General features: G+C 30.9%; 1 protein-coding gene across 22 annotated transcripts in view; it reads right to left on the reverse strand.

Annotated features, from left to right (window-relative positions):
• Nucleotides 1-15406, reverse strand: part of LOC143233272 (uncharacterized) — a 202846-nt gene that overhangs the window by 92810 nt on the left and 94630 nt on the right. For all 22 annotated transcript variants that reach the window (XM_076469362.1, XM_076469358.1, XM_076469357.1 and 19 more), the window contains 5 exons: nt 14350-14671; nt 11647-11816; nt 8727-8906; nt 7072-7268; nt 1136-1311 (listed from right to left, as the gene is read on the reverse strand). In XM_076469362.1, the coding sequence (XP_076325477.1) occupies nt 1136-1311; nt 7072-7268; nt 8727-8906; nt 11647-11816; nt 14350-14671 (1045 nt within the window). The remainder of the gene's footprint in view (nt 1-1135; nt 1312-7071; nt 7269-8726; nt 8907-11646; nt 11817-14349; nt 14672-15406) is intronic.

The raw sequence follows: 15406 nt of genomic DNA on the forward strand, positions 1-15406 counted from the left end.
GTTTTGTGAATCATAGTCCATAATACTTCCTGTCTGTCAAAGTTTCATAAATCACAGTCCAGAGTACTTCCAGTCTGTTGAAATTTTGAGTTGTTGAGGTGAATTTAAAATTTGACTAGCTTTTACACAGTTAGGAATTTTCATAAACTTTTCCAGGGTTTTACAAAACTTAAAACACTGTCAAGTTTCCATAAAATTACTTAACAGATTATTTACGGTTTTGCACCTACAAAATGAAGAAGTACAACCCAGTTGATCACTAAATAACTATAAACCATTTAAGGTTTCTTTTCTCAGTCAATATCACTCAGAAGTGGTGTTCTTCTGTCTGAAAAACCTGTTTTTGGACCAAGAAAACATGCTTGTTGTCTATGCAACTTAGTTGTTTTATGAGTAAGCAAATGTATAAAGTTGATGCTGGCTCAGATGACACCCAGTTAAACTGGACATCTGAAAACCTGTTTAACTCCCTCTGTTCATAGATAAATTTTTGGAGAAAATATTTCATTAAAAATTGTGATTTTCTTTGTCTACAAATGAATCTTAATGATTGCTGGAAGCTTGCAAAATTTTGTGAAGATACATAAAACATATTAGAAATTATAGTATGGAAACTATAATGGTCAATCTGTTGTCATAAACTTGGCCAATTCATACAAATACAAGCCCACAGCAAGAGGGTTAATCTTCTTATGTTTTGGCAACACCATGATCAGTCACATATCTGAAATTAAAAAAAGCTGCAAAACCCCTACAGTTCTGGACTTTTCAGACACCCTGCATATTATGAAAAGCTAAAACATCCTGATATTCACAAACATTAGTATCACGTCACAAAGTCTGAAACAGCCAAAAACATTTATTTTTCTTAGTGTGCACCAGATAGTGTGGTAAGAGTGTAACAACATATTTTACAATAATCAGGAGCATTACAGACAAATATAGCCTCCAATTTCTCACATAAATATTGATTTACATTCAAACCAGACTGTAATCTAACCATTATGAAACATAAGACTTTACATGTTAAAGAGTAATCTTAAACCTTGATTATATGTTAAGTCAGACATTTTTCCAAAAATTCAAACACATTAAAATAAAGCTCACAATAAAAGTAAAACAACACCTATCTTACATTCTCTTATTCTTGCTTTGGAATGTAATAGTTCTTCTTTCACATGATCCTTGCTTTCTTCTGTTTTCTGCAGCACTGCCTTCATTCTAGTAATATCTTGTAAGGCTGAATCTCTCTCTTTCAATACCACATCCAGCTGGATGCTAATTTCTTTTAGTTCCATTTCCTTTTGTGTGCTATAAGGAATTAATGAAAACAGTACATAAACTAATATCATTATTATACTATTCTGATTCCTCACTTGAACAATCACAGCTTCAATCTCATACCTTGATTCAAGAAAATTGTATAAAATAATTACACTTCAATATATATTTAATTTATATCTATTCTCATTAAAAATTATTTGTTATGATGATTAGTTTGTACTGTTCACCTAATATTTGAATTTAGTACTAGCCTAAATCTCTTAAGATGCTGAAACCTGTGACAAATTGTGACATTTGTTCTATAGGCCATCTCTCTTCTCTAATTTATTTACCACCATTCCCAGAAGTATGGAATTTCACATAAATTACTCATTATATTATACAGGCAAATTGTGACTTTCATAGTCTTCAATTTTATTTGTTTACAAAGTGATAAACTTTTTTGACAATCAGACCTACTTGGCACATTCTCTCTTTCAGAAATTGCTTGAACTCAATTTCCCTGGTATGAAAATTATGACATTTGTTCTCTAGCTTTCTCATCTTCTATAATTTATTTACCACCCTTTGCCCACTTCCCAATAGTTCCCTCTGACATGTAACACCATATTATACATAAACAATAGAGAGCCAACATTTTAATCTATCAAAGACATTGATAGATGTCTATTGTGATTTTCTTTGTCTACAAATGAATTTGTAGTACTAAAAAACCTTAGTTTTTTAACAGTATTTAAATACTGTCAAGTTGGAAGCATAATATTACAAAGACATATCATATTAGATTGTTTCCTGTACAGAAAAAAGTATATTATGCTCCATTTCAAATTTTATTCCAGCAAAACCCCATCAAAAAGCTTAACTGAATTTATAATGGCTCTTTCCACATACTCATAAAAATTATGATAGCCAGAAGATATTTTTTCCTTTTTGTATATTATTATTCTGTGTTTTTAGGTGCAGTACTTAATTGAATAAAAATATTCTTAGTGTAGCAGTACTATTACCATTAAAAAGGTAGGGTTAAATGTAATTCACAGCCAACAGCAACAAAAAAGTGGAACCAGATAAGTACTATATCTCTTGTAATTCGTGTGTATTCTGTTTATTACAAAAGTTAGTAAAATGTTAAAATTAGAAACATATTAAATTAGATAATAAAAAAATAAAATAAAATTATTAACTAGGTATTCTTAGTAGTAGGTTTGTATCACATAATTCAATATGTTAATATTAGCTTCATGTTTACCAAGGGACTTATGACTTATTTGGTGAGATAATTACTTAGACACAGTTTACACAGCAATAAAATAATAAAATTTACAGAGAAACAAATATATACTGTTACGAGATTTATGCTGCAGAAGATGAAGTGCTGTAGTTTCCTGCTATAATTAGCAATCATTCAGAACCGAAAAAAGCATAACTGAGATTTATTTTGTAATTTTTTGTTGGTAGTTATAAGTTATTTTTTGTATTTCAAGATCCATATTTGAAAGGTTTAATAATTTTTATACGTTTAACTTGCTGAAGTCTGGATTTTGGAAGTTTCTATACTTCTATACTGTCATTCATGTGTATGAATGTTAGCGAAGGACTCTGAGTAAGTGTCACTCTATAACAACAATAGAGTACTGTGAGGCCATGGTGACATACTAGCAGTAAAAATAAAAGACAAAGAATTGGAAAGAAAAATAAAAAAATAAACTACAAATGAAAAGAAAAAGATGTGAAATTATATATATAAAAAAAGATGTTTCCAAATACTTCTATGAAGAGCTAAAACGCACATACATAATTCCACTCTTTAATTTTAAACATTTAATTCCACTGTGTGTTGATGAAAATACATGAGTAATAGAGAAAATTCTAAATATAAACATTTACTATAAAAACTTTATGTGGTTCCAGAGATTATGCAAATGAAGTGTGAAATCTATAAATTAAGAAATAGTATTTTTATACTCAAAATGAAAATCACATTTCATGTGAACTATTCAGTCTTAGTGCAAATAACTACATTAAATAACAAGTGTTTTATTATAAATAGTATAAAAAAATCAAAATTAAGTGTATTATTTTTCTGAAATTAAATACTTTATGAGCTGTTTAGGTAATGCTTAAAACATTTTCACCCATTGATTTCATTTCTGTAAAGAGCTTTCCCAGAAGTTACGTATCCACTTACACTGTACTTAAGTCATTGTCATATGGTTAATAAGTTTGTTATTTTTTAATTTTACCTATTTTTATATTGATAACTAAAGAATACACATGAAGAAGAAGAAATAAAGTACTGACCTGTGTCTTTCTTTCTACTGTGAATGAAATTTAAGCTTACTTTTTTATAATAATGGTACTATGACACTAAATAATTATTTATTTAATTAAATACTGCACTTAAGAACACAGAATAATAATGTGTAAGAACCAAACAATACCCTACAACTATCACACTTTTTCTGGCTATCTAACTATGCGATAAGAGTCATTATAAATTCAGCTGTGTTCTTTGATGTGTTTCCAATGGGAATAAAGATTCAACTATGAAGTGAAATAGAAAATTCTCTGTCCACGTATTTTTTGAACAGACCTCGTACATCACAAGGCCTGAAGAACTGATTAACTTACACTTTTTCAATGTGATATTAACAGCTTATTGATATGATATGATATGATATGATTCTTATCAAACTTTTGTTCTCATAGGTTTTGTGCTACAGTAACTATAAATCTATAAATTGGTTTTCTCATTCTACCTACAGTTATGTTGCCATACTACCAGTTTGGTGAACAAAAGAAGCATCAAAAAGTGTCAAAGATGAACAGTTAAAGAAAAAGTCCCAAACATTTTTTGCAAAGGGAGTTGTAAAGACACAAGTCAGTCCCACAAAGAAAAAAGAACATATCAGAATAAGATGAAAGTTCTCTTGATGAAGAGGCTATAAATGTCACTATTAATGAAAATGTCATAACAGTTTCAGATGATGATACTGATAAAAACTTAGTCCATGAAGAAGAAGATATACAATCCAGTGTTGAGAATTATTTCTGTCAGTTTACAACATACAGTGTTATAAAACACACTGGCTGCTTGACTACAACAGACAGTGTTATAAAACACACTGGCTGCTTGACTACAACACACAGTGTTATAAAACACACTGGCTGCTTGACTTATAAAACACACTGGCTGCTTACAACAGTGTTATAAAACACACTGGCTGCTTTATAAAACACACTGGCTGCTTGACTACAACATACAGTGTTATAAAACACACTGGCTGCTTGACTACAACATACAGTGTTATAAAACACACTGGCTGCTTGACTACAACATACAGTGTTATAAAACACACTGGCTGCTTGACTTCACTTTATCTTCTATGGAAATTGAAGCTATTGTGAAAATCATTCCTTCTCCACTTACAAATTCATTTTCCATAATAGCCTGAGTCAGGTCTTTTTCCATAATAATTTCCAGTCAAAAAGTCAAATGGAGAATTAGAGGATCATGACTGGCTAGTCATTATTCTAAGTAAAAACAATTCCCTCTTTTACTTTTTTTTCTTCAACTACAACTTACCATTCACCACTATTGTTTGCAACACCAGATTGGTATGGACAAATATCCAGCTTGAGGATATTTTTCAGTCACGTTCCAAATCATGAGGTCACTTCATCCCACAAGTACCGATATCTAAAATTATGTCTCTTGAAATGAACAGTCAGTTGAAAATGTCAAACTAAAAAAAGGAGATGGCAAGAGCTTTTCATTGGTTAGAAAGAACTGGCCTATCAGGGAGAGACTGAAAAGACTTGTTACATTAATACTAGCATTTTTTGGGAATACTTGAGTTAATCAGTCATCATGATAAGACTGTTGGTAAAATAGAAATAATCTTGGGAGCCTGAAAAGTGTCTTCAAGCACAATATCTTTTTCACTGGCCTCAATATGACTTTATCAGACTATGTGGTGTGAAAGTACATCAGAGTGTGACACAAAAAAGGGAAAATGCAAAATATTTCTTACTGATGATGGATCCTAACCCTGACTTCTGGTCTTGGGTAAATACAAAATCCAAGAACAATTTTAAACTTTAAATAACACCTTTGGCAAGAATGGGGCAGAGACAGCTGAGGCAATTTTAACCTTTCAAAAAGACACCAACATTTTATTTGATGATTGCATAGCAAGGGCTATAATAATGTAACCAAATTGTTTGCAGATATAACTGTGTACAAACTCATCTCAAAATCAAAAATACCTTCTGCCTGTTTTTCACCTTAAGGTTGCCACTCAATAAATCTATGTGGCACAGATGAAGTTTCATTCTGCATTCCAGAAGTTACTTTCTTTGGCACGATCCAGACAGCTTACAATTTATTTGCTTCCAGTGCACATCTTACAGAATTGCATCAAAGCATCCTTTCACTGTCTCTGAAATAAGGTAGACCAAATCACAAGTATTCACCCTTTTGCCAGCTTTCTACCTAGAATTATATCAGCTTCAAAAGAGTTGAAGGATCTCAATCTAACTGTCAAGGCAAAATCTAAGATTTTAGGATAAAATAAACTATCTGAAATGATTTAATTCATCATTATGTCTGCTCTTTTGTACAAGATCCTTGATGCCATCAATGTTGAAGTGAAAAATATCAACAGTCTAGTCATGGATCTGAAGACTTTATAACACTAATGGCCATTAACTCAAGTGGCAAATTCTGTTGCAAGCAGCATGATCACTGATTTTTTCTCATTTGTTTCCCTGAGAATTGATGCAGAAAAAGAAAAGGTTTTCACAACAAGACTGAGGAGGAGCAAGAAGATTCAAAATATAATGAAACTTGCTTTATGGAGTATGTTTTCCCCAAAATCATCATCTCAGTCTTACAGAATGTAATTAAAATGACATTTAAAAGTTATTTGGTTTCCTGTGGTTATCTTGGAATAGATGATGATGAAATCTGCTTTTTTGTTTGTGAGTTTTAGAAGAAGAATACCGTAATAGGAGATCTTAAAGAAAAAGTCAAGAATCTCAAATATGCACACAATACAAACATCGACAAATCATCCTTTGGTCCCTAAGAGCTTACAAACACCATTTCCAAGAAGAAATTATACACTATTTTTTCCAAATATGCATGTATATTCCTCTAAGAATTTTTTTACTCTTCTTATTATAGTTGCATTAGTTGAACATTCATTTAGCAAGCTAAAACTGATCACAAAGTACTTAAGAAATGCCACAAATTAAGACAGATGACCACACCTTGCAGAAAGTCAGTAAAGGTCTCATGTGAATTCATCATTAATTTTTTTTCCTTCCATAATTTTGGCCTTCTGATCAAAACTGGTAGTTAAAACTTGCTTTACATTTTGATTGCTGTGCATAATGTCTAAATAGAAAAAAGAATAACAAAAATGCTAGTAATACTAAGATGGATTAAAGATGAGGTTAATGATGATAGTAGTGATAGTGATACAACAGAGGTGAGGGTGAAGTGGAAAAGGGACATAAGTAAAAAGAGTAGGATTAGATTTGGAAAAGTAAACTTTGAAAGAAAGAAAAATTATGTCAAAACTTTGGACAATAGGAAGAGCATGAGAAGTCTGAGGCCTGTGTGGAAGTGAAGATCTAAATAAACTTGCTAGTCATTGTAAGACAGTTAGTCATGATAATCTATGGGATTATGCTTGCTTAAAAATAACATGATCAGCTTTGAATCTATCTCAACAATCTATTTTTCACAACAAAATAGAAGTAAAATAAACTTATTATTACATAGTATTTTCAAGGTCTTCCTTAACTTTCTTTAACTGTTGCTGATTTGATTTAATAGCAGTTTTTTTTTTCTCAGTCTCTTCCTCTGCAATATTCCTAGCCTCGAGAAGTTGTTGTTGTGTCTGCTTCACTTCTTCTTGTGTTTGCTGTAACTGCTTCAACAAGGAACCTTTTTCTTGATTTGCAATTTCTTCAGCCTGGAAACAATTAGTTATTTCAGCGAATCAATCATGACATTACTCCTTAAAGTATGTACTCAACTAAGAGCTTTAAATGGTTAAAAACTAATGATGCTACCAAACAAGTCCTTTTGTTATCTGTAGAATAATGCATTTATACCTTGCCCAAATGAATAAAACAAACTAAAACTATGTGCAGTTACATAAAAAAGTAGCCTAATTTCAAACAGACACTCTGTATACTGAACAATTATGCAAAAAGTGACCTGTTTTATACTACTACTCCATATACTTACAAAAAAGTAGATGTCTTGTGATGATAGTTTGTACATTTAGATATAGTGACTCAGTTATACACTAACAGGCAGTCAGGTTAAATGAAAAGTGGCCAAATTTCATAATGACAGTCTGTGCAGGTAAGCAAGGAAAGACCTGGTTTCATATTAACAGTCTATACAGTTACTCAAAAGGTGGTCAGGTTTCACATGGACTATCCATACCATTACACAAAAAATGGTTCTGGCTTCATACTAACAGTCTTAGAGTTAAACAAAATGTGGTCTGTTTCGTATTAACAGTTTGTAAAGTTACATAAAAATCAGCCTGGTTTCATACTCACAGTCTGTATAGTTACACAAAAAGTGGCCTGCTTTCATACTGAACCTGTACACATACAAAGTGAATTGGCTTCACATTAACAGGCTATACAATTACATAAAAAGTAACTTGGATTCTCTGACAGTTAGATTACACAAAATGGCTGGTTTCAAAATGGCAGACCGTTTGTTACACAAAAAAGTAATCAGGTTTCACAATTAAAGTAGCTTGGTTTAACACTGACAGTCTGTATTGTTGCACAAAAAATGGCCTGCTTTAATAGTGTCTGAACATTTTAAAGTTACATAAAAAATAGCCTGATGTTAATAAAAAGAGCCTGTGTGAACACTTACCTAAAGTGTCCTAGTTTCACACTGACAATATTTCCAGTTAATCAAAAAAGCATTGTGGTTCATACTGACACTCTAAGCAGTTCCAAAAAAAATGGTCTGGTTTCACAATGACAGTCTGTCCAGTTACATAAAAAAGTGGCATTTTGTACAGTGATACAAAAATGTGGCTAGGTTTTACACTGACAATTGGTATATTTATACAAAAACTGGTCTGGTTTTGTTAAACGAAACTTGAAATAACATAATATCATCTGTGTTGCAAACTAAGTTTCCTTAATTTTCCACTTATGTTCCTGTACTTAATGATTTGTGATGTCATGCCACAAACATCATGCAAATAACTAAAAGATAGGATCATTTCAGCTTTTGTTATTCACATAGTGGACCTTTTTATTATTTAACAAGTTGTAGTTGAATTTGTAAATTGTGGAGTGGAGACAGAACTTACAATACCATTAACAGCAGAATACCAAGAGCATGAATCAGGCTACTTCTAAACAAGTTTTATTAATATAAATATATTTACCTGCTTCCTTTCCAGTTGATTTTGGATCTGCTTCTCTTCTGTAGTTCTCTGAATATTTTCCAATTCTTGTTTTAAACTGTTTATTTCTTCTTGATGAGAGTTAATAAGTTCTTCTCTTTCATTTTGCATTTTACTTGTAATTTCTTCATATGAAACTTCAAAACGTGCTCTTTGAGATTCCTGGAAAAAATTGAAATTTGTACTTTTTTAAAAAATTGACTTTTCAGCTTTCATCTATTTATATACTGAAGGAAAAATCACATATAACTATCCAATGACCATAATAAATAAAAAAATTAACAAGGGCGTTAAATGTTCACACTTGAAACAAATTTTTGCTCAAAGTATTTGTTACTTACATATAATTTAGTATAATGTCATTACCTAATAAAATGTTTCAATAAGTCATAATAAAAAAATATAAAGAAATTTCATAAATATATATTTTTACAATGTATCAAAAACTTTTGGTTATAATAATTTTAAAAACGAATCAGAAGTTAATATTTTCCTAAAATGAAAATGTATTTCCAATAATACCTCTGCTGACACTTATAGCTATTCCTCAGCCTCCAGGTTTCAAATTTGCCCATCTAAGCACTGGCCTGATTTTTTCTCACTTGATCCAGTCTTTTATACCTCACTCAACTGCCCTTAGCAATAAACGTTTTACCTACATCAATGAACCGAACCCACTATCCTGATACTGTATACAAGCACTTCATTTAGATAATTTTATGACTTTTTTGAGACTATTTATTCACCATACTGCTTCTGAAGCCATGACTAAATGATCACTAATAACTTATCAGTCACAAAAATGTCAAAAAATAAATAATTAAAACCACATTGATATTTCAATTAACCCCAATAACCACCACTGGGATTCCCTATGCCCTTTTATATTACATACCAAAATGAGTGATTTCACTTAATTTTCTTGGCTAGTTCATAACCAAGTGTTGTAACATGCCAAAAAACAAAATTACTGATAAACAGTATAAAGATCAGTTAGTAATTTGACAGGTTTTTTTTTTACTGTTCTTTTGGTATTTTTGAAAGGAATAAATGTACATTTTATATTGGGCTTTATTTATTAGTACAAAGTATAAAACATACTGTCTGTGAATGTATTTTATATGACATAACAGCATCTTAATCTGAGAGTTTATTATCTCTATTTATTATCTCTTATTATCATTCAGTTTAAGGATGTCTTCCAAAATGAAGTAACACTTAACACTTGAAATTCCAAAAAAGTAAAAATCATCAAAATTACAGCAGAGCATTGAACAAAATAAGAACAGTCTTTTTATGTGTCAAGTAAAACAAAATGAAGTCAATGATTTCAGCAAAGTGACAAGTCAAAATATCAGGACTTAACTATAACAGAATGTTGGTGATAAAACACACCCAACTGGACATTTAAATTCTCAAATTAACAATGTATAGGTGAATATAAAATTTTCACATGTAAAACTAATCTCATGCAAAACAAATTTTCCTACTATGGTACAGGAACTGGGAGTACTGAAGGTGGGGGAGCTTCCCCTGGTTTGAAGTACTGGGGTACTATTCACCTGCTGGTTTTAGTAACATATTTTAACATAGTAATAACAACAAAGTACATAGCTTCAATTACATGAAAAACTTATAGTTTTGTTAAATGGCTTTCAGAAACACTTCTACATGGAGTGATCCAGCTTTTCTATTCACTTATAACAACCTTAACAGATTTCTATATCACTCAACACATAGAACGTTATTACCATATTTAGTGACTAAGTACTTTTCTCCCTACAGGTGAAATAACAGCACCCCACATAGCGACACAAAAACAAAACAAAAAACAATTGCAGCCCAATAGCTAGCAGTCTCTAAATGAATTGCTATAGATAAAGTTTTACAGAACAAACTGTATATCCCCTATTACCTTTACTATTGCTTGGCTTGTTTGGTGATTTCATTGTTAGTAATGTTTCATAAATGCTGCTCAACAATTACTCCTCATGAAAAATTCAAAGTAGAATAAGAAGTAACCTTGATAAATATAACCCCAATGGTCTTTGAAGTCAGGGGGAGTTCACTATAGCTTCTCCATTGATTTCAGAGAGTCAGCAAGCCTCTCTAATATCTTCTCAATAAAAAAGGGAGGCACTGCCATAAAGATTTGTCTGATAGAGAACAAAATAAAAAAAACAAAGTACAGGTGCAGACTGAGGGTGGAGACTGCTGCTCAGAGTCTTCCAAATGTAGTCACTTTCCTATCAGAGTATTTTGTGTGTTTTTGGGGGTCACTGAGTGCAGGATTCATACTAGAGAAACTGCAGTGTCCAATAACCCCATCCATGATGAAGTCCTACAGGGTAATGCACTAAACTGTTATAACAGAGAGCTATAAAAATGCCAGGGTTTTGTAGGTAGTATAATCTAACATAATTGTCAGAAAAAAAAAGTACATAACACTCACTGAGAATGTCAAATGTGGTATTTGGTTGACCCTAGCCCAACAGGACTAACTGACTGACCTTGGGTGAGTCACCTCAAGGTTGCTCATCTCAGAAATTCATGCCCAAAGTAATGTGATAATGTGCCACCAATATAAACTGACCCATCAATGACACCCCTCAACCACCAAGATTTTCTCCTCCCTTTCACAGGATGCTATGTATGGCAAACATGATGGTAGGTGTTCAGATCACAGAGAAGATGAACTGAAGATGGAGAACCTTGGGAAGTACCTCACATGAACAGGAATTCACTATAAAGGGAATTAAGTTGTTTAGTTAAGTTTTAAATGTTAATTCTTAAAGGATCATGACATCTGTACTTTCCTTATCCTTTTTCATTTGTTATTTATTTGTATGCATATTAAAGATCATTAAACACAAGGATGTTCATTCATTCATATTAAACATACCTTTTCTTTATTCAGAATTTCAATATCAACTTTTCTCTGGTGCTTTTCTTGTTGCAGTGCAACTTGATATTCATGTTCTAACTGTTGCAAGCGTTCAGTTAAGCTACTTTTAGTTCTGGCAAACATTTCCTCATCCAGGTTCTTCAGCTTTTTAAGGTCTAATAGCTGACCTAGAATGATGAAAAATAAATACTTTGTAATTGAAATTCAGTTTTTTTTCTAGATAATTAAAGAAATACTTTTAAATCTGACAGTGCAAAGTAATTATTTCCTTCAGCTGCAATAATCATAATATCAACAGCTGATGCTCTCAAATAGTGTTTTTCTGTCAATATTTTCTTTGATAAATCTATTCTATAGGCTTTGAGAAAAAGTAATACACTAAGATTTGATTCTCAGGCAGATATATTTCACAGACTCTCAGCCATCTGACAAAGTAACAAAAATTATTCTAAGACTCTTACTACTAATTTGTTTTTGTTATTTTTCTGAATACTTTGTTCGTACCCAGTGACAATATTAACATTTATGCTATATCAGTAACTTTAAATAAATGAAACTATACCAGTATGTTCCTCTGATAATGATTTGGATTACACTATGTAACACAAATTTTGTTCCTGGATAGTATGTTTTATTTCTTAATTGATTAGGTTGTAAAAGTACAGAAAATAGCCATTATTCCCTTCAAACTTTGCTTTTGTAACCTGGATAATGAAATTTAGAAATTAACCTAATTAATTCTTCTAACAATATTTTTGTTAACATGCTCCATACAGTACATATGCAATTTAGAATCTTTCTATATTCTAACCTTTCAATGATCCTGTCTAAGCCTTTTTTCTAGACAACATGTTCTAAATTGCCTGACAAACAGATTCTGACTGAAATACTACAAATAATAATAATAAAGTTTTTGCTACAAAAGTGTATTTCACCAATTCTGAAAATTTTTTCTTTATTTTTTCATGCCTTGCAGTCTTTTCTACTGTATGTTTATCAATGTAGTTTGATGTTGTTGAACAGTGTCACTTAGTGTTTTAAGAGGAAGTTCTTAAAAATGAAAATTCATATTTATGTTCACACTGCTTTTATCATTGTAGAAAAAAAAGAGTAAGCAATATGAAGGGTTACTTCCAATTTTTTAAGCTAATATCAACATTTTTATTCAACAGTCATAATTAAGAGATGACCAAAATTTCAAAAAATATTTGTTTTAACTCAGTATAATAATGAATTATACTGAAAGAAGACCCAGAATAACAAAATGACACTCAAAAAGGTTTGGTAGAGCAAAAGCACGGTTTCTACTTTAAAAGACCTTAGTTAAGATAAACATATGGAAAGATTTGGGTAATAAATGAAATGAATGATAACAGAAGGAATATGACATTCAAAACTGAACAATATGTCATGGACTTGAATGAGCAACAAAATATGTATGCATATATATGTAAACATGTACTTACACACACAAAAATAAATACATCACTTTCCACGAATATCCTACAGTACGAAATCAAGTGATCATTAAAACAAGATATATAAATCAGTCAGATTTATAAGATGCTACACATATTTAACTTGAAATGGAAATATTGCACTAATCTAATAGGTGAAGTATCATCTCTGTGTAGTGAGAACTTTACAACAAAGACACTTAAAACAAATTTTCATATTCAATGAAAGAGCTGTTTGTGCAAGAAAAACATTCACCTGTAACAACTGTAAAAATATAAGGGAAATTACTTTTCTAAGAAATTCACAATAATTTTATTACATCAGATGTAGCCATATGTTAACGGGTATGAACAGGAATGTAAGCAGTGCTCCCAGTATTTTTTCCAAGAATGTAAGCTGACTCTGGAAAGGCTTGGAAACACCAAAACTTGGCACCATTTATCCAGGTGTAAGCATACTTAGCACTGTAAGCTTGACAATAATGTGTATATTCTGCAAACTTCAGGGGAATAAGATCTCACTGCTGATTGCAATGTTTTCCATTCTTGTAAATACATTTTAAAATGCATTATTCAATTACTTTACTTTTAAATTTCTTGCCTTTAATATCATTCAACCTGCAACAAATCACTTCAGTCATCCTTATTTGTAACAAATTCTCAAACTGCTTACATTTTGCAGAAAGCAAGTAGCTTGGAGCTAGGTTTAACTTTGAGCTTATTTCACATATTCTGAGATACTTGTCTTTTAGTAAGTATAAGGGAACAATATTAGCCATCAAGCAATTAATTTTGAAACTTTGTTCTAAATAAACTTATGTAACAGAAAATCATCCCTAACATATATTTTAGTCATCTACACTTTTTCATTTGAAGTCCATACAACTATGGAAATTAAAGTTAATTTTACTAATAGTCAAGTTTGACACTTATATAAATTAAAAACTCTTTCAAAGAAAAACAGAAAATGTTCACAGAGAGTTACTATTTTCATGTTAAGTTTCACCACAAATATATTATGAACAACTTAAAATAGAATCAGTCGCCACAAAATTTGTACACAGAATTTGATTTCTCCTCACTCTTCTGATGCACAGCAAAAAAGTTCTATGACAGTAAAAGATTCTCCCAATATGTTACTATTATCCAGACCAAATTATACACAAAGAAAAGGGAAATAAAAATCACCATGAAATTGTGTCATGTTGAAGAAAATATAATAGCTATCTGAGATGACCTTTACCTTGAAGAAGTTGTTGTTTTGTTCTATGAACTTCCAACTCCTCTTCCAAATGCTTTTTACTTTCTTCCAGTAAGCTTTTACTTTGATTGAGAGAATAAATTGCTCTTTGTAGTTCTTCCTTTTCTTCTTGTAGAGCAGTAATTATTTCCCCTTGTTGCATTTGTTCCTTATCTGATGCATCCATTTGCTGCAGTAACTGGGCATGGTCTTGTGTTAACTTCTCCTTCTCTTTTCTAATCCTCTCAAACTTATCATGACACTCTTTGATTGTTTCTTGAGCAGCATGAAACTTCTCTGTCAAACTTTGTTTTTGCCGGTTTGCCTACAGGTACAAAAAAGTTAAACATTCTTTCAATGTTTACTTCTCTTATGAGAAATTTTAAAGTACTTGTACCAAAATCAACAGTAAATTACATTACATTTTACATGCTTTATAAAATCACTTAATCACCACAAAAAGAAAATTTGAAAAAAAAAAGGATATGTTGAACAGTTTTTTTTATTTAAAACTTAAATAAAATTGCAACACAAGCAACAGTGTTGTTTTACTTAAAGAAATTAAATAAATAAGTTAATCATAACTGAACACTCAACCTTTCATGTAATAAAAAGAAAAATCAGATGCAAAAAATAAAAAAACATATAACTTACAAAACTATTTAAGTATATAAAAAAAATCATAAAATAAAACCAACCAAAATTTAATGGAACTGGAAAATACAAATTTTGCAATGAAACGTAACATAATTTAGGATTTATAAATACAATTTCAGCTTAAAAATTAAAAATGCAAGAATCCATGAATACACATAAAACAGGATGACTTGAAATACTATAATATATTCACAGAATAGGCCTTTTGCAATGGGAATTTCTTCACACTTTTTTGTACAAGTCTTTGTGTTACATTCAAAACCTATTTAAACAACTTTAATATCAATACATGTGAATGAATTTAATATTATTATGTGTGTTATGATTCAAAGTTTCATTTTATTAAAGTTTTAAGTCTTTTATTACAAAATAAACCTTTAAAAACCTACTTAAAATTTCAGAT

The sequence above is a fragment of the Tachypleus tridentatus genome, chromosome 12 (genome assembly GCF_004210375.1).
Source record: "Tachypleus tridentatus isolate NWPU-2018 chromosome 12, ASM421037v1, whole genome shotgun sequence".
Taxonomy (NCBI): domain Eukaryota; kingdom Metazoa; phylum Arthropoda; class Merostomata; order Xiphosura; family Limulidae; genus Tachypleus; species Tachypleus tridentatus.